Below are 25,550 nucleotides of genomic sequence, written 5' to 3' on the forward strand. Positions count from 1 at the left end.
AGTGGGACCTCCATCAAAAATATACTCCAATTAGATAAACTCCTTTATGCCATCATGTTGTCATCATAGATTGCTGTTATTGATCGAAGCTCACACCTGCAGACTGAACCTGAATATCAAGGAAATGCTTAGCAGATATTTTATGCTAAATCAGCTAGCACTGAAACTGTTAGGATATGCAATCTGAATGAACTCCATAAGATTAATCCAAACCAACTACCATACAATGACCTATTTAATAAACAAGGTACTGCACCTGATTTGGAAAAACAAAATTGGTATCTAAAAGGATATAAATTCAATGTTAAGCGCAAACTCACAGAGGGCCTCGATGGCTGCCTGGTCCTTCCATTATCAAAAGCTCTGCACTCCCCAACTCATCATGGAACAGAAAAAGTGATCCAAATTGTGAAAAAATACTTGTGGGATGACTGTTCCACAATTGCTATTTTATAACCAATGTTGGCTTGTCAAATCCATAGTCCTGGAAAAACAAGTTAAGTGATGTATTTCCACCACTTAATGGACCATTTGAACATTTATAGATGGACTTCATTCAGTTGCCAGTTTCAATGGGGGTCTCAGTATGTTCTTGTAATAGTTTGCATGTTTTCTGGTGGGGTAGAGGCCTTCCTGTGTAGAAAAGCTGATGCTGTGACAGTAGCTAAGAAATTATTAGAAAATATGTTTCCTTTATGGGGCATCCCTAGAAAAACCCCCAACAATAGGGGGACTCATTTTATTAGGCAAGTTATAAAGCAGTTAAACAAGGTGCTGTGCCCTCAGTCTTCTGAAAAGTTTGAAAGAACAAATGGCATATTAAAACTGAAATTGGCAAAGTTAACCGAATCAGTTGGGTTGCTTTGGCCAAAAGTACTATCACTGGATTTAATGACAATCAGATCCACTCTCACTAAAAACCATAAGTTGACCCCTTATGAAATAGTCACGGGAAGGCCTATGCCCCTAATAGTAGAACCTCATGCATCTCCCTCTCTCCTAAATATGAATAAGTATTGAAAGGCCATTATACCAAAGTGTACTTTCACCAGATAAAGGAAGCTTTCAAGATCCACCAACTGAGAATAATCAAACCTTCCACAGTCTAGAACCTGGAGATTGGGTCTTCCAGAAATGACATCAGAGGAAGGCTGATCTTGAACCACTTTGGAAGGGACCATGCCAAGTTCTTCTTACCACCTACACTGCATTGAAGCTTTAGGGCCTTGAAACTTGGGTCCAAACCTCACAACTCAAAAAGGCCCCTTCAGATTCCTGGAACTGTACACCTGCTGGAGACTTCGAGGTAAAGCTGACCAAGGAAATCTCTCTCCAGAAGCAGAAGGCATTCTAGTTGTGGGCAGCTTTCCCAAGATCATAGATCAAAACGTCTGTATCATCATGAAAGCCTTACATTTTTTCTTTTTTTCTAGTTTAGCATTGCCCTAATTCTTTCCTTTTCCCTACAGAAAAATCCACAGGACCATAATCAGTGGATGGCTTTAACTTGAGCTTGTGCTCTAGCACAAAACTAGGGTTTGTGAGTTACTGGGTTTGTGGGCTATTGCCAAAAAAATAAGGGAACAGTTCTCCTAATGTCAGTGCCTCTCCATGTTTCCAGTGAGGGTCACCCCAAAACTCCAAGGGAAGAATGGGAAGCTATCCCTGATATTCTGAATATCACTGCTACTTGCTTTGGCTTTCCTGCACTCAACTTTTCAACTTTTCCTTTTTTTTTTTTTTCTTTTGAGACAATCTCACTCTGTTGCTTAGGTTGGAATGCAGTGGCCTGTTCTCATGCAGCCTCTGCCTCCCAGGTTCAAGCAATTCTCCTGCCTCAGCCACCCGAGTAGCTGGGATTATAGGCATGTACCATCACACCCAGCTAATTTTTAGTAGAGACAGGGTTTCACTGTGTTGACCAAGCTGATCTCAAACTCCTGGCCTCAAGTGATTCGCCAGCCTTGGTCTCTCAAAGTACAGGCGTGAGCCGCCATGCCTGGCCTTAACTATTTCAATTAATAACCTGATCATTACCAAATATAGAAAACCAATCCAAGTGATGACTGCAAAAAAGATATTGTGCTTTCAGGCAACATGCACTCAAGATATGGGAATTGCCTATGTGAGTACAAGTAATTGCTTGTATAATGTCACCAGATTAAATTCAACAGGGTCTCTTTTGGCTAAATGTGTTATACACCTTACGACATGCTCTAAGGGGGGGGGCACAAAAAGGTTAATTTCCCAATGGATTTTGCTCAGGAGCTATGCAGATTTATTAATGAACAAATCTAACTGACCCTGCTCAAATGCAACTAGGTGGCCGTGTTTTTCAACTCCCAAGGGCCTATATTGGGTCTGTGGATAACCTGCATATTTCATTCGGCCTCTTCGTTGGCTCAGATCTTGCTGTTTGGTCTGGCTCACTTCTGCCTTTCAAATAGTTTCTCCTAAATATTTTCTTAACGGCTCTTATGATTGTAGGCCAAAATAGTCAATAACTGAAATTAGCACTAGCTTTGAAATAGACAAAGATAAGCTAGATTCCACTGAGGAAAGATTCCAGTGGGGTTCCTGGGGGCTGTCTTGGTGGTAGTGGGATACTAGTTGTATGGAATCTAAAGCTAATCCATATTTGGGGTCTTGGATTTTGTAGCCAGTCAGACCTCCCAGTGTTTCAGACAGGTAGAAGCTATTCTCCAAAAGGTAGATGTGGACGGGTGCAGTGGCTCATGCCCGTCATCCCAGCACTTTGGGAGGCCAAGGCAGGTGGATCACCTGAGGTCAGGAGTTCGAGACCAGCCTGGCCAACATGGTAAAAACCCGTCTCTACTAAATACAAAAAATTAGCCAGGCGTGGTGGCACAGGCCTGTAGTCCCAGCTACTTAGGAGGCTGAGGCAGGAGAATCGCCTGAACCCAGGAGACAGAGGTTATGGTGAGCTGAGATTGCACCGCTGCACTCCAGCCTGGGTGACAGAGTGAGACCCTGTCTCAAGCAAAAAAAAAAAAAAAAAAGCGGTAGATGTTACAGTTAACATCATGCTGCTTCATATCTTTTTATTCAAGCTGGGAACCTGTTTGGTGTTGAACAAAACAGAATGCTACACTTATCTCTCTCCTGATTTTGTTACTACAGAAAGCTTAATGTAAAGGTAGCTGATTCTGCTGTTTCCTTAGACACTGACACCAAATACAATAAAGAAGTCTATTAAGAGGAAAACATGGTGCGTTTACAGGAACAACTAACAGTTGGTTTGTAGACGTCCTAAATTGTAGATGGCAAGCTTGGGTTTCCCAAAGGTTTCTAGTCTTTATATGCCTTCTAGCCGGTGTCCAGGTTAGTATGGCTTGTGTTACCAGAGTAACAATGAAAATGGAAACGTCTTTAAATCAGGCCACTTTATAGTGAACTATGATCCTTAATTGCTATCACATTTCAAACAAGAACTATGACCAATTAAACTTTAGTATTGTTGAACTGTTATGCTCTCTGAACTTTGACTTGTTTAATTTGGTTTACTTTATTTCTTAAGAACTTTTGTTAAGGAGCACACCTTGGTATTTTGATATTATTCTCTTGATAGTCATAAGAATAGTTCCTGTGGTGTGCTTCATCGTCTCAAGTCTTAAATGTTTTGTTTGCAGCCATACATTGAGAATTGAATGGTCTCTCTTAGACTAGGTCAGCAAGAACATAATCATTCACCTAGTGTGAAGCTGTGGCTTGTGAACTCCACAGTGACACCAATAAAGACTTGTGAACTCCATACTGAGAATAAAAAGTCTTGTGAATTCCATACTGAGACCATTTATGATAGTGAGAGTGTGGCATCAGTGCCTAAAGTTTTGGTCAATCTCTCTAAATTGAGAGTGACAAAAACAGGGGAATTTGACAAATCAAACTCAAACCTGGCCTGAGGAAGCCTTCATACTTCCATACTTGAGTCCTTAAGGGTGAACCATAATGTAACTAGTAGGTAGGCAGACTGAAAACCTAACTTAGGAGGATGCTTCTTTAGCAATATCGGAGTCTCAGCCAATGCCATTGGCCATACTTCAGCCACTCACAGGCAGCCGACTGTTTGAATCTCACTCAGATAAGGCAAACACCAAGCTGTAACCAATCTGGCTGTTTCTGTACCTCACTTCCGTTTTCTGTATGTCACTTTCCTTTTTCTGTCCACAAATTTGCTTTGACACAGCATCCCTGGTGTCTGTCTGTATTTGCTGTGATTCAGAGGGCTGCCCAGTTTGCAAATTATTAATTTTTCTTGCTTAATTAAACTCTGTTTAAATTAATTTGTATAACATATTCCTTTTAACAGAACTTAAATTAAAATGGAAAGAGGGTGTAGAAATTTAGAAAACTTGCAGCATGGCCTTGTGGGTAGAGAAGGAGGAATCCAAGCAGCCTGCTGAGCAACTACTTGCTAGAGATATTAGCATGTCTAAAAGGGAGCCAGGCACTAATATTCAAGACAGTGAGAAAAGGCCTCAGAGGCACTTCAGAAGTCTTCCAGAACACCCCCCCATCACAGGCCCACAGGCCTAGAATGGTTTCAGAGACCAGGCCCAGGGCACCATTACCTTGTGCTACCTCAGGTTGCTACTTCCCACATCCCAGCTTCTCCAGCTCCAGCTTTGGCTCCAACAGCCCCAAGTACAGCTCAGACCACTGCTTTGGAGGTTGCAAGCCCTAAGCCTTGGCAGCTTCCATGTGGTTTTTTTTTTTTTTTTTGAGACAGAGTCTTGCCCTCTCACCCAGGCTGGAATGCAATGGCACCATCTCAGCTCACTGTAACCTCCACCTCCAGGGTTCAAGCTATTCTCCTGCCTCAGCATCCCAGGTAGCTGGGATTGCAAGCATGCACCACCATGCCCAACTAATTTTGTATTTTTAGTAGAGATGGGGTTTCACCATGTTGGTTAGGCTGGTCTTGAACTCCTGACCTCAGGTGATCCACGCACCTCAGCCTCCCAAAGTGTTGGAATTATAGGTGTGAGCCACCATGCCCTGCCTTCCATATAATTTTAGGTCTGCAGGCTTGCAGAATGCAAGAGTGAAGGAGGCTTGGGAGCTTCCACCTAGATTTCAGAGGATATATCAAAAAGCCTGAGTGCCCAGGCAGAAGCCTGCCACAGGGGAAGAGCTCCCACAGAGAGCCTCTACTAGGGCAGAGCCAAGGGAAAATGTAGGGTTGGAACCCCCACACAGAGTCCCCACTGGGGCATTGCCTAGTAGAGCTGTGGGAATGGGGCCAGTGCCCTCCAGACCACAGAAAGGTAGAGTCACCAGCAGCTTACAACCTCAGCATGGAGGAGCCACAGGCATTCAACTCCAGCCTGTGAGAGAGCAGCCATGTGGGCTGCACCCAGCAAAGCCGTAGAGACGGGGCTGCTTCAGGCCTTGAAAGCCCACTCCTCTCACCAGTATGGAGTTAAGGAAGATTATTTTGGAACTGTAAGATTTAATGTTTGCCCTGCTGGGTTTCAGACTTATGTGGGGCCTGTTGCCTCTTTTTTTTTCTTTTTCTTTTTTTTTTCTTTTTTAGCCAATTTCTCCCTTTTGGAATGGGAACATCTACCCAATACCTGTAACACAAATGTGTCTTGGAAGTATGTAACTTGTTTTTGATCCAGCAGGCTCATAGTTGGAAGGAATTTGCCCTGAGGCTCAGATGAAACTATGGACTCTGGGCTTTTGAGTTGATACTGGAACAAGTTGAGACTTTGGAGAACTATTAGAAAGGGATGATTGCATTTTACAATGTGAGACAACATGAGATTTGGAGGTCAAGGGCAGACTGATACAGTTTAGATGTTTGGTCCCTCCAAATCATATGTTGAAATATGACCCCCCATGTTAGAGGTGGGGCCTACTGGGAGGTGTTTTGGTCATGGGGGTGGCTTCCTCATGAATGGCTTGGTGCTCTGTCGGTGGTAATGACTGAGTTCTGGCTCTATTGGTTCACATGTAAGCTTGTTGTTTGAAAGCACCTAGCATCTCTCGTGCTTGCTCTCTCACCATGTGACACACCTGCTCCTCCTTCAGCTTCCACCATGAGTAAAAGATTCCTGAGGCCCTCACCAGAAGCAGATGCCTGCACTATGCTTTTTGTACAGCCTGCAAAACCGTGAGCCAAATAAACCTCTTTTCCTTATAAACTACCCAGTCTCAGGTATTCTATCATAACCCCCTGGAAGAGTTATACTACTCCCAGGTCGAGCCCATGGTAAATCCCACACTCCCCGCCAAGGCCACCTTTTTCCCCTCTGCAGACAGCATGGGGTTAGAGTGGATCGATTGTGTCTTTGGCCCCAATTCTTCTCCCATGGCTGCATTCCACCCTTTGCTATGTGACTTTGCAGCTCTTCTCACTACAGAGGCAGGTTCCTCTCGCCCCCTGAGTTTGGGGGAGATGTGACACATGCAGGGGACACGTGCAGGGGTTTGAAAACACATTTGTTTGTTTCTGCTTTTGTTTTTGCTCCTCTGCAATTTCCTTGAAGCCATGCCTGAGCTAGCCTGCAGGAAAACAAAAAAGCACCATTGACCTAGTTTTTCAGCTGATCCCACCGCATTTGTACAATGCAGTATGAGACCAGAGGAACTGCCCAGCCAAGCTCAGCCAAAATTGCTAACCTGCAAACTCATGAGCTAAATAAATATTTATTTCATTTTATGATTGTTTTTATGCAACATTATCCTGGCAATAGAAAAATGAAACAGATGGGACTCAAAAAGACTGAGTGAAGCAGAAACCCAGAAGCCACCCCACAACCAATCACGTGGGACTCGGATGTGAATGGACAATAAGCTTTTATTGTATCATTGCAGTGAAAGGTTGGGGATTGCTTGCCGCTACAGCCGAATTGATTATATTCTGACAATACACAAAGAAAGAGATCACAGACCCCCTGCCTGAGCAGAAGGGAGGTGGTAGGTGAAACGAACTGTAGGAACAGCCACTAGCCTGGCCCAAATGCAGAAGAAGAACTGGCCCGTCCTCTGGAAGCCCATGCTCTTGTAAAGGGCCATGGCAGAGAGCTGTATGGTGCTGGTATCCAGGACAACTTCACTGTAGCCCTGGTCCCGGGCAAACTGGAGGACAGTCCTGACCAGGGCTTTTGCTATCCCCTGACGACGGTGCTCAGTGTCCACAAAGAGGTGAAACAGCTGCAACTGCTTCTCCCTCAAGGTGGGATGGTCAACGGGCAGAGCTCCCACCATGCCCACCACCTTCTCTTCAGACTCAGCCACCCAGAAGCAGGAGCCACGCTCACTCAGGTAGGATTTGGTGATGTCAGACATGTCTGTGTGCAGTGTCATGTCTACAAACATGTTCCAGGGTTTTCTGGCAAGGAACCACAGGGCAGGGAAGAGACTGAGGCTGAACACGAGGACCAAGAGCCAAGAGCCAGAGACTAGGAGTAGGGTGAGGGGCCCCCCAAGTAAGAGTATGAGGGTTCGAGGCAGCTTCAGCAATTGCCGGAAGGTGGCTGGGACGTGCTCTGCCATCCCCCGGGAGAGCAAGCCCACGACCCACTTGCGGTCGCTCTCCTGGTATTTGCGGATGTGATAAGGAGCCATGGACAAACTTCTGTGTCTGAAATCTCAAAGTCCAGGAGAGAGAGCTAGACTCTATGCACGCCTTTACGGGAGGCCTGAGGAAGAGAGAGGAAACCAGGTGAATGCCTGCATGGCTTCCAGCCTTGCAGGAACGGGGAGACCTGCTCAAGGGTGTGTCTTTCTGGTTTTGCCCATGAGGAAGCAGGCCTCTGCCACTGGGAGAAGGTAGGGTCAGAAAGACCTGCAATGGAATCTGATTCTGTCCCTTACTAGCTGTGTGACCTTGGGCATGTCACTTAACCTCTCTGAGCCTCTGTTTCTTCATCTATAGAACATGGGAGAAGACTAGAGTTTTTGGTGGTGGTTTTTTTTTTTTTTTGAGATGGAGTCTTGCTCTGCCTTCCAGGCTGGAGTGCAGTGGCACGATCTCAGCTCACTGCAACCTCCGCCTCCCGGGTTTAAGCAATTCTCCTGCCTCAGCTTCCCGAGTAGCTGGGACTACAGGCACGTGCCACATGTCTGGCTAATTTTTTGTATTTTTAGTAGAGATGTAGTTTCACCGTGTTAGCCAGGATGGTCTCAATCTCCCGACCTCGTGATCCGCTCGCCTTAGCCTCCCAAAGTGCTGGAATTACAGGTGTAAACCACCATGCCTGGCCCCTAGAATTATTTTGAAAATTGAATAAAATACCTTCTATAAAGCCCTGATAGATGAACTATCCACCGCTCTTCCCTCTGTTCCCTTTTTCTGGATCTCTCAGCTTCTTGGTGCATTGAGAGGGCAACTGCCGCAGGCAGGCCACATATTCAACCCTTTGGTCCTTCTCCAGGGACCATACAGTACAGAAATCTTGTGTCCAAGCACAAGTTTCAGCAAAGACTCCTTCCGCCTTGATAACAAATATTTATGTTGCTGAGAGGGCATAAAAGCCAAGCACAAAAAACAACCCAGCCTCCAGATCCCAAGGAAGGTGCAGGCTCAGAGCCCTGTCCTTCCACCCATGTCTCCTCACCTGTCACCACAAGAGCCTTGAGTGTCCAGGGAGCTTCAGCTCTCAGCTGCTCACTGGCATCCAGGAAATACCGTCCGGGGCCCTCCCACCCCTAGAAAGTACACCACTGAGTCCTGCTAGTGTGATGCTAACCAATATTCAGAGTCAGAAGCCTGCTGATCACGTGGAGGGGGAGAAGTTTGTGCTCTGTCCCTGTGCCGTCTCTCCCAACAAGGCTGCCTCATTGGTTGGCTCCTGAATGTTTGATAATCATAAACCCGAGGGTCAAAGAGCTGGACTGTATGTAGCAGAGCAGGAAGCCCAGTGTACATTCCCCTTTGTGGTCATAGGGAATGACCTGGAAGGGGAGACTCAGGGTCTGGAACAGCCCAGGATCCTCTTGGCTGTTCAGGCCCTGAGCATCTCTCTTTCACCTGGCACACTTGGTACTCTCTGAGATCCACCCTGGTCCCTGTACAGAGACACCACAAGCCTGAGAACTGTGCCATTTACCCTGTGATCGGTCACCACTGGTCAGAGGCCAAGTCCCCATGCTTGGTAACAAGGCCCTTCTCAGCTAGGCTTCTCCCTGCTGAGGTTTCCCTGGTCCATGAAGCATCAATTATTGGCAGTTCCTTGCACTTAACCTCACCAGCCTCCACCTCCACCCATTCATTGATTCAGTAAACAATTGTGTGCGATGCACTTCCTCTGTCCGGGGATCATTTCGGCCAGGAGCAAAGTTGATATTCAGCTGACAGGCATGCCTGTTTGTGGCTTGTGTGTGTTCTGGCTGTTGGTCAGAGGCTGTGCCATGCCCATTGTTAAATATTTTGCACTGCAGATGTTGGGGAAGCCGAAATTCGTGCTTTTGTACGCGGTGTGGAGCTGATGCCAAACACTGACACACGGGTGCTTGGAGATAGTGAAAGTTTTATTCCGTTTGACCAAAGCGAGAAGGCAGGAGAACAAGGTCACTCAAATTCACTTCAACAAAGCAGCAGCAGTAGAACATTTTTATGCAGCTAGAGAGTAAGGAAGGGGAATTGAGAGGAAAAGTCTGTGTTTCTTCAGTGTCGGATAATACCTTGAGCAATCAAGCTTCTGGGTGTTAGCAGCTGGTCACAGTGTCTTTCAAGGCATTCATTCCTTCTGCAAACTTTTCCTGACCCTGAAGGTATGTCTTCCTGCTGGGCAAAGAAACAGTACATGAGCAGTTTATCATTATATTGTAGGAACAAGGAATATTGGGCCAAAAGCAAGTGGTTAACACGTGCAAGCCAGCAAGCGCCTGACCAAAATGTTCATTATTTCAGTCAATAAAACATGCTGGGGTGCTGACATTTCAAGGGGTCCGATTCCAAGGGTGCAATGTACACAAGATAGGCAAAAGCAAAACCTAACAGGAAAAGCTCTTTTCCACACCAACTTACATGCTACTGAAGGGAAACTTCCCTTCCAAAGATTAGCTAACCTGTTGACGATCAGCCATGCAGGGCCCATCATCTAGGTTAAGTAGTTTGGACTCTATCCCAAGAGCAAGGGGAGGATGTTGATATGCACAGAGAGGAGGAGAGGTGTGTGTGCGCGTGCGTGTGTGTGCGTGCGTGTGTGTGTGTGCACGTGCGTGCATCACTGTGGCTGCAGGTGAACAATGGATCTGAGGAGGTAGGAATGGAAGCAGCTACCCCTCAAGGCTTGTGCAGCATCCAGGCAAAAGCAGGGCCCCCAGTACAGGGATGCAGGTGCTCACTGTACAAGAGCAGCTGGCCCAGAGGGGCTCATGGGAACTAAAGTCGGGCCTCCCTCTGCTTGCCAAGCCATGAGCCATGGCATGAAGCTGAGACTGGCCAAATAAAAAGGCACCCTTTTTTTATTTGCTCAAAGGCATTGCTTGCCCACTAAACCCTGCATCCAGTGGGCTGCACGGCTTGAGGCTGTGCCTAGCTCTGGCTTCACCTGGGCTAGCAGAGGCCCATGAGACAACAGTGGCTTTACCAGAGTGAGGCAGTTAAGAAGGTGAGACCTGAACCACATGGAGTGCATTTGGGGGCAGAAACAGCAGGAGTTGGAATGATTCACACAGGGATGAGGAAGGGCTCAGAGATGACGGCCAGGTTTCTGGTAGGGGCATTCAGGAAAACACTGGAGAGAGCCCAGAATTGGAAAAGTCAAGGCTTCCCCTAAAGGTGCTGCCCTGCAGCCTTCCTCAGCGGAAACCAAAAGCTGGGAACCAGCAGCAGGGACCCAGGGCCAGCAGGTGCAGGCTGCTGAGATTCTGGATCTTTGGCATCCAACACCACCTCCGAGGAACTGTCTAACGAGCATCAAGTCTGGGTAGTAAGTCCATGGGTCATCGTTAGAGTATTCTCAGAACACTTCAGTGTCAAGCAGGAGTTGGCCTAGGAATCACAAGAGGTAAGGAGCTGCTCCAAAGCACCACTGAGTACTGCTAGTGTGAGTCTGACCAATATTCAGAGTCAGAAACCTGCCGATCACACGGAGCGGGAGAGGTTTGTGATCTGTTCCTGTGCTGTCTCTCCCTCCATGCTCGCCAGTGGCTGTGGCTTCCTCAAAACACAGTGACCTCAGTTGACATTTAGTCACCTCTTGCTCCCAGGATTTAGTGTGACTTCTGCATTTGTGTAGCTTTCTTGATAGAAGCCTGGGCTTTCCTTGTCATTTATTCATTCAACAAACAGTGGCCGAGGGCCTGTGGTGTGCCGGGCCTGGGCTTGGTGTGAAGACACCAGATGCCGGAAGCGAGGCTGCTGCTGAGGAGGACATACCTGCTGGGGCTCTGGAAACAGGACAATGGTGGAGACATCACATCCAGAATAACTTTGTTAGGAGGGTAAACTTGACAGTTGGAACTTTTATGTTGCACTTATTGAAAAGCCACTTAAAATTGCCATATGTAATAGAGGTAATATAATGGCCTGTGAAACTGCCAGCTCCAGGAAGACAGACAGGGTGACCTGAAAGTAGGTTTGACCTGCTGGTTTTTCTGCCATTCTGTGTGTGACATCAGCTTCATCCCGAGACTGGCACCGCATTAGATGTCAGGTGTTTGCCGGCCCAGTTGAAGCTTCTGCTTCCTTGCTCACCACCAGCAGAAAGGTGGGGGCTATGCGCCACGGTCCAGGTGACAAAGAAGGTTTACATGGGGACTCAGTCACACTTTCTAGGAACTAGATGTACATTTCATAGCAGGAGCCAAGTTATACTAAAGGAGTCCTGGCCCGAGGATACCAGCACCCTATAGAGATGGAGAACCTAGGGAGCTCAGGGACTGAGGGGCTGAGTGACAGTGAGCACTACCCACAGAGGGGGCGCCCTTGAGTCAGGAGGGGTGGGAAACAGGTGCGGATCGGCAGCTGACAGAGGCCCACCCAGGTGAGCACAGGTGGAGCTGATGGTGAGATGAAGCGTGTGCTGGTTGGGAGGGGAGGGCTGGGGGCCTGTAGCCAGTTTGGAAATTCCCAAGCTGAGCAAGAGGTGTGCCAAGGCCTGCGGCTGGGGCTGTTAACAGAAAAACCAAACTGTTAAATTATCTGTAAGAGGTTTCTTCTGAGCCAATATGAGTGACCGTGGTTTGGGGATCTCAAGAGGTCCTGAAAAAATATGCCCGGGGCAGTTGTTTTACACATTTGAGGGGACAGGAATTGGAGTAACATCATAAATCAACCCATGGAAGGTGTACATTGATTCAGCCTAACAAGATGAAGTAAATTGAAGTGGGGGCAGGGGTTGTTATAGGTCACAGGTGGATTCAAAGATTTTCCAACTGGCAATTGTTTGAAAGAGTTCAGCTTTCCTAAAGACATGAAGTTGGTACAAAGGCATGCTTCAGTTCAGAGAGAGGGTCTGCCTCTGCCACGTGATGCTGTCCCAGAGTCAGGGAGGTAAGTCAGCCATAGTATCCTGGGTCAATTTAAAACCCAGTGAAGGAGACTCTGTGGTTTCTAGGTTGTGTGTTAATTCTGGCCTTGCATGGCCTCAGGTGTTCATAATCTGTACCTGATTGTCACAGAGTCCGTTCTGAATAATCTAATGATGCCTATTTTAACATTCATGCTGGTCAGTTTGGGGGCCCTATACTCCAAAGGTGCAAGACCGTTATGAGGCTTCTCTGACCTCCCCTTCCATCATGGCCAGGAATTCGTTTTTTTCAGGTTTCCCTGGGGTCCCCTTGACTAAGAGGGGGTCTGTTCCATTGGCTAGGGTCTCAGGATTGCAGACCTTAGGATGGCCTCACAGCACGGTGCAGGGCACTTGGCTGGATTTTCCTGAACCCTGAACTCCATGGCTCATGGGATGAGGAAGGTGTAGGCCACACGGATTCTGCTGAGATCCTTTGTAGGTGCAGGTTTGGCTGTGGTCCTTTCTGTTCCTTTCAGAAGCCCACAGAGTAGAGGACAGGACGGTTTGGGGTCAGGGACAGAGGCTCCTGTCACTGAGACTTTGTACTCCTGGGAAGAGACTATTGTTGCAGTTCATCTGCCTCTGTAGCACTGATGTAGAGCCCTAGCAATTCCAGTCCACTCCTGGCAGCCAGCCTTGAACATAGAACTGATCAGCCACATGGAAAACCTGAAATAAAGCCTCTAAAATGCAGCCCCTCAAAAGTGCTCACCAGAGTTTCTTAATCAGACTTGGTGTAGCCAGTGAGCTGCTGCTGCCTGCTGTGATGTGGGTGCTCTTTTTCCCACTAAAAGCCCAGACCTCTGCCTCGGGAGACAGGACTCAGCTGCAGCCTCCTCAGCTAACCGTGAAGGGCTACATGGGCACCACAGGGGCTCCTTAAACTCGCAGTGGTGTGCAGATTTGTGGGCTCACTTTCTACATCAGATCTTCAAAGGTGTCTGCGATCCCAAAAGGTTGGAAACTATTAAATTTGATCATTTCTGAAATGTCTTCCAGTTCAGAAGTCCTCAGTTCCAGTTCATTTTCAATTCCTAAATAAAGGGATGGGTCCTGGAGCCTCCTGGGAAGCTGGCTGCAACTGAGCACTTGCTGCAGATAATACCGGAAGTGCAAACCCAAAGATGCGTGTGTCTGGCCTGCATGTGGAAGCTTTCATAGTCAGGTCTTGCTTTGCAACAGTGGGGGGTGACCAGGGAAGCCTATGTGAGGGACAGGGGGAGACCAGCAGCCTAGCCTGGGGAGCTGCCTTAACCACACCTCACCTCACTTCCTCAGGGCTAAGGGTTTCTTGAAGGTGAGGGGGAGACCCCCTTGCCTCCTATTTCCCAGTCTCCACTTCCTCCCTCCCCTCCCCTCCAGATGGGAAGGAGGGTGAAAATGAAAAAACATTATCAAAGAGCTGGAAAGATGACTTCTTTTTCGGTTCCCAGCATCTCTGCTATCTGTAAGCCTTGAAAGAGTTGCAAATAAATGTTATCCCTGCTGGCTGGAGCCCAGCACAGGGTCACATCCCCATGTCTGTCAGGTTATTCTTCCCAGTTCACCCGTTTTCACCAGGTGACCGAGTTTGGATCAAGGACTGGAACTCGGCTCCCCTACGACCAAGGTGGAAAGGACCCCAAACTGTCATTCTGACAACTCCAACTGCCGTGAAGGTCAAGGGAGTTCCTGCGTGGATCCATCACAGCCGTGTGAAACCTGCAGCACCAGACACCTGGGAAGTGAAGCCCTATCTCCATAACCCATGCAAGATTACCTAAGGAGAACTGAGACAACAAGCCCTGCTCCAGTCACACCCCAGAAGCTGACTGGTCTACACACAGCCAAAGCATGAGGACTGCCCCCGTGGGACCGGTACTCCTTCTCTTTGGACTATGGACTTGTATCTTTGCTACCCCACTAGATGTCAACCTCCGATCCAAGGATTGTTTCCAGTGCATACATAAGGTTACTAAGGTAGAACGAAAGGTTGCCACAGTCCTCTTGTTTTACAGCTATGAAGGCACTAGAGCCCTCAAAGGAACTTGTTTATATAATGCTACCCAGTACAGGGTGTGCAGCCCAGGGAGCAACCAACCTGATGTATGTTATAACCCATCCGACCCTACCATGTCCACCATACTCGAAATAAGGCTGAGAACTGGTCCCTTTTTAGGGGAAACAAGTAATTACTAAAGCTGAGAAAAAAAAAAAATATCTCAGCAGGTCACCATAAAATTCTATGCTTGTGCAGCTGTCAATAGTAACAAGCAAGGTCTAGGGGTGGCTCTCTCGGTTGGGAGAGAAGCTATATGGCAGAGCATAAATACATCTGTCATAACCGATGGCCATGCAGCAGTGGTTGTGACTACTGGTCATGTGTCATCTGGGCCACTTGGAAGAATAATAAAAATGACCCAGTTCATCTCCAAAAGGGGAGGAGTAACTTCTCCTGCACCTCTGGCCATTGTAATCCATTAAAATTGACAGTCACCAATCCCCTGGATCCTTGTTGAAGGAAAGGGAAATCTGTAATAATGGGAATTAATAAAAAAGGACTGGACCCCATGGTTAACATTCTAATTCCAGAAGATATCCAGAAACAATCAAGCCACCTGGTGTTTCAAGTTTTTTATAATATATTAAATGAACCAGTTCCAGAACTCTCCCAGAAAAAAAGAAAGAAACTTGTTCTTTCAGTTAACTGAAAAGGTGGCCAAGACTTTAAAAGTGCATTCTTGTTATGTGTGTGGAGGAACTACTATGGGAACCGGTGGTCACGGGAAGCACGCAAGCTTGTGCCTGCTGACCCTGTCCCTAATGCGACTTATGTGCAAAAGGGCCTGAGTAACAGCTTCTGAATCTTAAAAACCTCCATCACTGGACACTATTGTCTGGCCAGAATAGGAAGGGGTATGATGGTCCCAGTGGGAAAGCTGAACTGTTTGGAACAGAAGCTATATAATGGAACCAGTAAAACAATCACTTGGTGAAGTTTAAATAAGACCGAGACCAACCCTTTCCAAAAGTTTCTCACCTTACAGGCAGCCTGGACCCACCTGGAACTCCACCAGGACTGGGTAGCACCTCCTGGCTTGTACTGGATATGTGGGCACAGAGCCTACACCAAACTGCCAGACCAGTGGATGGGCGGTTGTGTCCTTGGCACTATCAAGCCCTCTTTCTTCCTATTACTCCAAGAACTGGGGAGTTGTTAGGTTTTTCTGTCTACTCGTCACGAAACAAGCAAAGCCTAGTTGTAGGGGACTGGAAAGACAATGAATGGCCCCCTGAGAGAATAATACAATACTAAGGGCCAGCCACATGAGCAGAGAATGGCTCGTGGGGCTATCGTACTCCAATCTACATGCTTAATCAAATCATTCGGTTGCAAGCTGTCCTAAAAATCCTGACCAACAAAACTGGCCAGGCTCTAACTGCCCTGGCACAGTAGGAGACCAAAATGAGAAATGCCATCTAGCAAAATAAACTGGCTTTAAATTACTTACTGGCAGCTGAAGGAGGGGTATGTGGAAAATTGAACTTAACCAACTGTTGCCTGCAAATAGATGACCAGGCCCAGGTGGTTGAAACTATTGTAAGGGACATGACAAAACTGGTGCATGTACCCGTACAGGTCTGGCATGGGTTCGACCCTGGATCAATGTTTGGGAATTGGTTTCCTGCTATAGGAGGACTCAAGACTATTGTTGTAAGTGTGTTACTGATGATAGGAGCATGCATATTGCTCCCCTGCTTAATGCCCTTGCTCCTTCAGATGGTAAAAGGATTTTTTACTGCTGTGGTTCAAGAAAAAATGTCAGCACAGGCCTATTACATGAACCACTACCAATCTGTCTCACCAGAAGATCCCGACAGTGAGGCTGAAAGTGAGAGTGAGAATTCTCACTCAAAAAAAAGAGGGGGGTGAGATTCTCAAAGCGGAGGGTGAGAGGGGAGACCCCCTCGCCTCCTTCTGTTGCCCAGTCTCTACCTCCTTCCTCCCCTCCCCTCCAGATGGAAAGGAGGGTGAAAAAGAAAAAAAAAAAAACCAAAGAACTGGGAAGATGACTCCCTTTTCGGTTCCCAGTGTCTCTGCTATCTGTATAACTTGAAAGAGCTGCAAATAAATGTTTTTTTAAATTGCATTTTAGGTTTTGGGGTACATGTGAAGAACATGCAAGATTGTTGCATAGGTGCATACGTGGCAGTGTGATTTGCTGCCTTCCTCCCCTTCACCTATATGTGGCATTTCTCCCCATGCTATCTCTTCCTACTGGCTGGAACCGGCACTGGGTCATACCCCCACGTCTCCTCCCTTCTGGAAACACCTCTGCCAACTAATAGTTTACTGCCTTTGTCTTGCCTCTGTAAGCCCCCTACCCTGCCAGTCCCTGCTCATGCTGCATATGAATTAGCAAATCAATGAAGCCAAAGGATTGTAAGGTCGGACATCCAGCAAATGGGCAATGACATAGTTTCACCTCAGTTTCCCCTTTAACGTTGTAAGCCTATAAAAGGGGAGAGAAGCTGCTTCTCGGGGAGCTTGGTGAATAAGGCAGTAGCTCCACTGCAGCTCCCAGTGGAATAAAAAGCCACTTCCTTCCTCAGTTCTTTGTTCGAGAGGTTTCTCACCACTTCTGCTTCAAAGGGAACATGCAGATTTATGCCAAATACTAAGCAAGTTGAGTTTTTTATTTTTTAAGCAATAAGGAAAAAACAGGCTCACTCCAAAGTCCCTGTGCTAGGGTCAGCAGAACTTGTGGTATGACTCAGGAGTCATGGGACAATGCTCTCAGAAACAGGGTTAAGGCAAAAAGGGAAAAAAAAAAAAAATACAATGAAGAGCCTTAATTCTTCTTGTTAAGGGAAGAGGTATCCTCTCTCCCTTTTCTTAGAGCATTTTCTTTGGAAAACTTGTCATTGTAAATCCTTCCTCTACCCCTTTGAGGGGCATGCAAAGCTTTTTGACAGCAAAATAAGTCTCTTGTCAGCTTTGGAACACAGGACTGTGTTCCTGAAGGATTTAGGAGCCCAGTCTTTGAAATGTCATCATCAGAGCAGCCAGGACCCTATCTCCCAGTCTCCGTGGGAGGGCGGGAACCCAATGTTTGCTCTGTGTGGTAAATCTAACTCCTGTCATAAAGATAAGGGTTGTTTTTCTTTTGTATGAAGTCAAATAGCAGACACAGGTTGTCGGGTGAATTGAGGTTGCATCTCTGATGAACTCAATTTGACCAAAGGTGCTGCACAGTCCCCTGACATGAGGACTAAGCATGGCTTCTCTTAAAACGTGTGCAGTGGGTTGGACCCGCTGGCTAGATTAGCAGTGAGATTTCTTTCTGTATTTGCAACGTCTTAGCGGATCATTGCCATCTCACTCTGGGTTAATGCTTCTTCAGGGATAAAAGTGTTTTCTTTCTCTTCTACCTCTGCAGAGAGGCTTGCTGGGATGGGAGAAGATTTTGCTTATAATTCTATTTGTCCACCACCAGAGGACAGGCTCTGGGGCTCAGGCAGCTGGGAAGGAGTTGAGAAACTATGCCTAGGCCTTACCCAAGGCTCACACACTCAGTTCACTCAGTTCAGCAGTAGCAGAAATACTACCTGGAAGACTCGATACTGTCTGGAAAGAGGAATTTGTTCCTTTTCATTGCTGACACTCCTGGGTAAGTGTGTGTGGCTGTTACCCATACGCTAGTCCCACCCTCTGCCCCCCTCCACCTCAGGGGGCCCCAGGAGGTCTGGCCCTGCTAGCCCAGGGCACTGCCCTCCCAAGGGACACTGGTGGTTGGGGTTCCACCAGGGTGCCAGCTGTTAGTCAAGGTGAATGTGAATTGGGAGGAAGGAGATGGAGCCCTCCCCTGAGAACCCAACAGGGACAGGGATGGGGTGGGTGTGCCCAGGAAGCCATGGCTATGGGCTGGGGCCACCAACCTGCCCAGGCAGCTGGGGCTAACTTCTTGAAGTTACATTTCTGACTCCCCCTCCCACATGCAGGCTCTTAGCCCACCCAAGGCCTAGGGGCAATGGCAAGGTCATTGTGGACAGTGGTGGGGGGTGCCCTAGGGAGCTGGGGGTTCCTGTGGAGCAGGGTTATGGGTCCCATTCTGGCCACCCCATCTGCCCAGGCTCCACATCTTTCCTGGTCCCCCTGGAAGGACCCTTCTCCCTTGAGCTGATGCACCCCTCCCCGCAACTGGGCTTCCACCAGGAAGAATAGCCCATGTTCTGCCGAGGCGTCCTTCTGAGTGAGCACCCACACCTGGTGCCATCAGTCAGGTCCCTTCCCAGGAGCTGCCCCTGGGCCTGCACTCTCCGCCTGACTGGCTGCACCTGGGCTTCAGACACGTGTCACCTGCCCAGCCCCCGTTGCTGGGTTAGGCCCTTCTTGCCACCCCTCCACTCTTCTCCCTAGGGAACAGCATCATCGCCCACTTCTCATAACCTGTCATTGTCCACCAAGAGAGCAGGGTCCCCCCCACCTGCTTAACTGGCCTCCCCCGCTTGTGTATAACTGGCCTCAGGCAGCTGACCTGGGGCTCCATAGCTCTTGCTGTTGCGGAAAGTCGGGCCAAGGCTGGTGGCACCCACAGGTGTGTTCCTGCTGTGGGGGGAACACCAGATATCTCCTGAAGACTGCTTCTCCTTGGGGTCATCTTTTGCCCTGGACCACCCAGCCCCAGGTACTTTAGGCCAATCTACTGATCAAGGCCATAAGTGCCTGGTAACCAATCAGCAGGGTATCCTCCCAGCAGCCTCCTCAAGGGTGACTGGGTTTCTACCACACCCTAATCCCAGGCCTTCCTCTCAGCCAGTCTGACCCAGAACACCCTATTTCACAATATACTTCACCCCTAGCTCACCTGGCCATTCCCTATCCCCATAGCTGGCTCTAAGTTTTCTTCTCACCTTCTAACCTGCTCGAAATGCTAAGGATATGCATCTGTTGTTGATCTGTATTTAATAGGCTCTGCAAAGCAAGGATCTTTGACTCTTCAGTTCACCCATGTATCTTAAGTGCCCACAACAAGCCTGGCAGGTAGTAGGTGCTTGGTAAGTGTGTGTGGAGTGAGTGAACAACAGACAAGCAGTTTGGGTATTCCCAGTAGGGCAGGAACAGGGAAGAGACACATTTGATTGGGAAGCTAACAAAGCTTAGGCTTCAAAGTCCCTCTTTCCCTGTACCGGCCCGTTACAAAGAAATTTAAAAATCCTACTGTGATTTTATAATTTTATATTTTAAAACCAGGCTCTGAAATGTATTTGCCTCAGGCTCCAAAAAACCTGGATCTTTCTTGATGGCAGTGCTGCCTACTGGATGAAATACAGATTTTAGAGTCAAACAGAGTTGGGTTCAAATCCTAGCTCTGCCTCCAGCAGGTGTCTTAACCTCTCTGAACCCTCTCTCATAATTTGTACAAGGGGAATAACTTCCCCACACTTGTAAGCCTCAACAGGGTGGGAAGGGCACCACCCTGATTGTTAGACTAATTGTATCTAACCTGAATATTAATATATGCATTCCACAGATTCTTTTTTATGTATCCATTATAACATAATTTTAAAAACTGATGACAAGATCTGGTTTTCAAAACCTTTATTCTTTGTGGAGTAAAGCTCATGGTACAAATATCAACAGAGTTGAAGGTTTCTGTGATGGGTCAAGTGAGATGGGGCCTGGGAAATGACTGATACCACAGGATGCAGCAACATGGAGAAGACTAACGGCCTTGACAGGAGTAGCACTGGTGCAGTGGTCCCCAAAGAACTCCTAACAGGGAGGGTTTCACAGGAGAGGAACTGGAGCTGAGTCCAGAAGACACTGTGAAGCAGTTTTGCCACAGAGTGAAACAGGGTGATGCCTGGCAGCTGCAGAGGAGGGTGCAGTCAAAAAAGTTTGTTACAGAACTACCATTTGACCCAGCAATCCCATTACTAGATACATATCCAGAGGAATAGAAATCATTCTACCATAGAGACGTATGCAAATATGCAAACATTCATTGCAGCACTATTCACAGTAGCAAAGATATGCAATCAACCTAAATGCTCATTAATGACAGATTGGATAAAGAAAACGTGGTACATATACACGATGGAATACTATGCAGCTATTAAAAAGAACAAGACCATGTCTTTTGCAGAAATATGGTTGGAGCTGGAGGCCCTTATCTTTACCAAACTAACACAGGAACAGAAAACCAAACACCATGTGTTCTCACTTATAAGTGCGAGCTAAATGATGAGAACTTATGAACACAAAGAGGGGAACAACAGACACCGGGGGCTTCTTCAGGGTGGAGTGTGGGAGGAGGGAGAGGAGCAGAAAAAATAATTTTTGAGTACTAGGCTTAGTACCTGGGTGATGAAATAATCTGTACCACAAATCCCCATGACATGAATTTTCCTATGTAACAAACCTGCACCTGTACCCCCAAACCTAAAATAAAAGTTAAAATAAGGTAAGCTTCTGTTTTCTGGTAAGTAAGTGAAATGATTGTTGAAGAGATCCAGAGGCAAGCCAAACAGTGATGGTGTGGGGGTGGGGTGCCCTTGGGATGGTGCTCTTGATCGGTTGTGAGGGGCTAGCCTGTGTGTGAGACAGTCATGCAAACGGGGCAGGCAGGACTGTGAACAGCGACTGACTGTTCTGTGCTGGGTTTGGCAGAAGTTCTCTCCATTGCCTCTTTTGTTGTGGTTTGGTTTTTAACAATGAACTAGGAAGGGATATTATCAACTAAGAGTGAGGGTCAGGGAAGAGGCATTGTACCTTCGAGGGGAGAGAAGGGATAACCAGGTGTCCAGCAATTGCCTCTTCTGTTCAGTAAGGAGAGAATCTGAGAAGGTGGAGCTGCGGGAGAAGAAGAAGAGAGCCAATGAGGAGCCAGTTTTCTGTGATAAAACTTCCAGGCTTCCCAGGCTCAATATCACCCTGTAGCATCTGAGCTTGATCCTTATCTATAACCCAGCATCCTTCTCTACCCCCTAGAAAGCACCCCTTATACTCGGACACACACAGGAAGGCAGCTGCTAATTGGAGGGAAGACTCACTCATGCCATCCTCAGTCTCCACTCCACAGGTGGCCAGTGCAACGCTCTCACCTCCATCACCTCCAAGTGGTGCTGTCACTCACAGTGAGCCCAGAAGAGCAGGCTGACCTCCACATGGAGCCACCTCATTTCCACTCTTCGCTGCTGGCTGCTGGGTCCACAGATCCTCTAGACCCACCCCTGGTAAGATCACCAGAGGTCTCCTAACTGCCACATACCAGGAATGCTTTCTAGTCCTTAAACATGCTGAGCCCTGAGGGAGTTCCTCCATTCTTAAAGCTACTTGCGGTACCTGGGGGCCATGGTCTGACTGTGTCCCTCCAGAACTCCTATGTTGAACCCTCATCCCCAAGGTGATGGTTTTCAGAGGTGGGGTCTTGGGAGCTGATTAGGTCGTGAGAGTGGAGTCTTCACATACAGGATCAGTGCTCTTACAGAAAGGCTCAAGGGAGCTTGTTTGCCCTTTCCACCAAGTGAGGACACACAGAAGGCACCCTCTAGGAGGAACAGGTCCTCACCAGACATAAGTCTACTGACACCTTGATCTTGGATTCCCAGCCTCCAGAGCTGTAAGAAATAAATTTCTGTTTACAAGCTAAATGCAAATTGTTTACCCATTTATGGTAATTGTGTTATAGCAGCCTGAATGGACTAAGACAATGGGGTCAGACCAAGAGCTTAGACATAAGGGAAATAAGATCAGGGCAGACCTGTGCAAGAGACTCTGGCTCATAGCAGAACAACTGAGAGTCAATGAAAGCATGTCAACTGTGGAAGCTTCTGGGTACAGCAGCCACCCAGCTGCTTCAACACACAGTTCTTCATTTCCTACCCTCTTCTCTCTCGGTTTCTCTTTCCCTCTTTGATGGTTCTTTTTCAAGCTTTCATTTTGAGTTTTCCTGAAATGGAAGCTTTCCTCAAAATGGAAAAGTTGATGTTCCTTTCCTCAAAAATGATAGGAGAAAAAATTGCTGAATGGATAGAATGGACTCTGGATAAGAATGGAGAATTATTAAATGATGAAGTGAATCTGGTTTATGAATATATTTTAAAAGTATACAAAAAAGAATATACAAAAAACTCACTAGAAATCAAATAAATAAAAACCAAAATAAGATCTAGGTTTCCCCTATTATTCTGGTAAAGAATTAAAAGGATGGTATGACCTAATTTAGGAAAAACACCAAAAAATATGCAGACACACACACTTTTGATGGAACACTGAAATGGGAGATCCTTGCTGGAGAATCATTACACAGCATGTCTCAAAATCCTTTTTTTTAAATCAAGACAGAGTCTCACTCCATTGCTCAGGCCAGAGTGCAGTGGTGCAGTCATAACTCACTGTAACCTCAAATTTACGGATTCAAGTGATCCTCTGCCCTTGTCCTCCCAAGTAGTTGGGACTACAGACACCCGCCACTGCATCTGGCTAATTAAAAAAAATTTTTTTTAGAGACTGGCTATATTGACCAGGCTGGTCGCTAATCCCTGGGCTCAAGCAATCTTCCCACCTCAGCCTCCCAAAGCACCGAGATTACAGTAGTGAGCCACCCTGCTCGGCCTCAAAATCCTTTGAAAAGTCTTGATCCAAATTCAACTTCAAGGATTAGAGCTCAAGAAAATAATTTGTGAAATGTGCAAAGATGTTTGTATAAGGATGTTTATCACTGTAAAGTTTATTGGCATAAAAACTAGAAGCAACCTAAAGCGTAACAAGAGGGGACTGGCTCAATAAATCCTGCTCTATTTCTATAGCACAATACCTCACAGCCATAACCAATGATGATGAGGGTTTACTGACATGAGAAACGTTGTCCAACTATAGCAGCAAGCAAGAAAAGATTGTAAAACAGTATGTTTGAATTTATTTTTGGAAAAATTGTATTGGAAAATGATATCTATAAACAAGCATGCAGAGAGAAAAGTGTGAATGGTTCCCTCAAATGTTGGTAGCAGTTAGCTCTGGAAAGAGGAATTATGGGGGGTTCTTTGCATAAAAGATAAACTCTGAAGGTCTTTGCACATTCTAGGCACTTGGCCCTGCTTTCAGACAATGAAACTAAGGCTTGGGAATCTACCTATCTGTGCCTCTACCAACTTTGAGTGTTTTTTTTTGTTTGTTTGTTTTTTTTAGAAAATGTCCTACAATGTGCATTTTATTCCATATCATTATACAATGTTTACATATAGTTATAACTCTCAAGAAAATGTCCTTTACCAATTTTATGTAGTGTCTAAATCTTTCACTTTAACATGAAGAACTGAAAAGAGTGGAAATCCACATTGATTATTATCCTATGGACTGTCATGAGCTGCACGTGTGCCAATTAGAAAGGAATGGAAGTCTCAGAAGAGCAGCGTAGCTTACAGACCCTAGGCTTTAGTGAATTCAGGCATGCGGGATCCACAGTCTCATCTCATAGTAAAGCTCAAGACAAAATAAATTAGCATTGGACAGAGTTCTACATTGTACAATATTGAACAAAAGACCACAGGGGGACCTTTTGTTTAAAGTAGCACCAATCCACACCTGATTGTGTTTCCAACATTAATCTTCCTGTTGACTCTATCATTGGCACTTTGAATGGAACTTTTCTGCTTTAGTGAGGATTCCTATGCTGACCAAGCATACTGTGTTGCTAAACTCTACAAAGTGTGGCAACATCAACCTGGGAAATGGCACATTTAAACCATAATTGCCCTGACATGGATTTGCCTTTTTGTGTGTGTTTTCCCAACCCCCTGACCTAGCTGGTATTTTGTGGATGTTTCTGTGACAGTGGTAAAAGTAAATAAAAATGCATTTAAGGGGTAAGCAGTTGTTTAAAAACAAAACAAAAACAAAATGAAAGAATGTGGTCTCAGCTAAGGAGGTTTCACATGTTGTTTAACTCCAGTAAAGTCTGATCCAGCATCTGATGCATACTAAGGTTTTCTTCTTTGGCATGAGCCACTTTCTCTTCTAAGTCATCAATGCTTTTCTCCAATTTAGTTACTGACCTCTCAGCAAACTCAGCCCGAGTCTCAGCCTCCTTCAGCTTGTCGGAAAGGACCTTGATCTCTTCCTCATATTTGTCTTCCTTCTGCGAGTACTTATCCTCTGCAGCCATTAATGCTTTCAAGGTCTGATCCATTATTCTTAATTGTTCTTCCAGCTGTCGGACTTGGCCTTCTGAGAGCTCAGCCCGCTCCTCTGCACGTTCCAGGTCGCTCTCAATGATGACGAGCTTACGGGCCACCTCTTCATATTTGCGGTCGGCATCTTCAGCAATGTGCTTGGCCTCTTTCAGTTGGATCTCCTGAATTTCCATTTTTTCTTCATCCTTTTGGACTCGACTTTCAATGACTTTCATGCCTCTCTCACTCTCATCTGCTGCCTTCTCAGCTTCCTCCAGCTTCTGCAAAGCTGTTGCCAGACGCTCCCGGGCACGATTCAATTCTTCCTCAACCAGCTGGATGCGTCTGTTCGGAGAAGCTACGTCGGCTTCAGCGGTTTCCCTCAGCTTCCTCTCGTGGTCCAGCTCGCGCTGCAGGCTGCCCGCGCGCTCCTCCGCGGCGTCTGCCTGCTCTTGCAGGCTCCGGATCTTCCTCCGCACCGCCTCCAGCGAGCTGCTCCCCGCCATCGCGCCGGACGGGTAGGCGGGCGGGAGGGCTGCAGTGGGAGCGGCCGGCTGCCGCGCTGCGGACCCGGCTGCCTCGGCTGCCCCGGTTTCCCAGCGCCGGTCCGCCCCGCCCAGGCCCAACTTTGAGTGTTTAAAGGGACTCAGATATGATTGTGAAGCCCTAAAGGTAAGACCCATGTCTTGTTTTATGTTATCATTTCAATTAATCATATTAATGTGTACAATTCAGTGGCATTTGGTACATTCACAATCCTGTGCAACAATACGTCTTCCTGGTCCCAAATTATTTTTATCACTGCAAAAGGAAATTCTTTATTCATCAAGTGGTCACCCTTTGTTTCCCTCTCACCCCAATCCCTGGCAACCACTAATCTGCATTCTGTCTCTATGGATTTGC

The 25,550-nt window shown here is 46.9% G+C and overlaps 3 protein-coding genes and 2 long non-coding RNA genes across 14 annotated transcripts in view; 2 read left to right on the plus strand and 3 right to left on the minus strand.

The window, feature by feature from the left end:
• ALMS1 (ALMS1 centrosome and basal body associated protein) overlaps positions 1–21,726 on the plus strand; it is a 246,366-nt gene extending 224,640 nt beyond the window's left edge. For 3 of the 10 annotated variants that reach the window (XR_010337974.1, XR_010337973.1, XR_010337977.1), the window contains 2 exons: positions 1,053–1,306; positions 6,058–6,173. Coding sequence is in view for 5 of the 10 variants with exons in the window: in XM_064364240.1 (XP_064220310.1) it covers positions 21,557–21,634 (78 nt within the window). In the remaining 5 variants the exon portion in view is untranslated. Of the gene's footprint in view, positions 1–1,052; positions 3,803–6,057; positions 6,174–21,556 lie in introns of those variants that run through there. The other 7 variants (XM_064364240.1, XM_064364244.1, XM_064364243.1 and 4 more) reach the window with 5 other exon arrangements.
• On the minus strand, positions 6,809–8,756 carry LOC135269701 (N-acetyltransferase 8). The gene is made up of 2 exons (XM_064364248.1): positions 8,589–8,756; positions 6,809–7,670 (listed from the first exon to the last, which is right to left on the minus strand). The coding sequence occupies exon 2, from the start codon at positions 7,594–7,596 to the stop codon at positions 6,913–6,915; it is 684 nt and encodes a 227-aa protein (XP_064220318.1). The 5' UTR covers positions 7,597–7,670; positions 8,589–8,756; the 3' UTR covers positions 6,809–6,912.
• On the plus strand, positions 7,208–16,621 carry LOC110568304 (uncharacterized). Its single transcript, XR_002478597.2, has 2 exons — positions 7,208–7,293; positions 14,052–16,621. It is a non-coding gene; the product is annotated as an uncharacterized LOC110568304 (long non-coding RNA).
• LOC135269702 (uncharacterized) lies at positions 20,057–21,563 on the minus strand. Its single transcript, XR_010337978.1, has 2 exons — positions 21,247–21,563; positions 20,057–20,345 (listed from the first exon to the last, which is right to left on the minus strand). It is a non-coding gene; the product is annotated as an uncharacterized LOC135269702 (long non-coding RNA).
• Positions 21,727–24,209: 2,483 nt separating the features above from the next.
• Positions 24,210–25,168, minus strand: LOC110568301 (tropomyosin alpha-3 chain-like). The gene has a single exon (XM_064364249.1). It carries the CDS (start codon positions 25,151–25,153, stop codon positions 24,407–24,409), a length of 747 nt encoding a protein of 248 aa, XP_064220319.1. The 5' UTR covers positions 25,154–25,168; the 3' UTR covers positions 24,210–24,406.
• Positions 25,169–25,550: the final 382 nt, after the last annotated feature.

The sequence above is a fragment of the Aotus nancymaae genome, unplaced genomic scaffold (genome assembly GCF_030222135.1).
Source record: "Aotus nancymaae isolate 86718 unplaced genomic scaffold, 86718_ANA_hifiasm-v0.15.2.pri h1tg000057l, whole genome shotgun sequence".
In the NCBI taxonomy this organism is placed as follows: Eukaryota; Metazoa; Chordata; class Mammalia; order Primates; family Aotidae; genus Aotus; species Aotus nancymaae.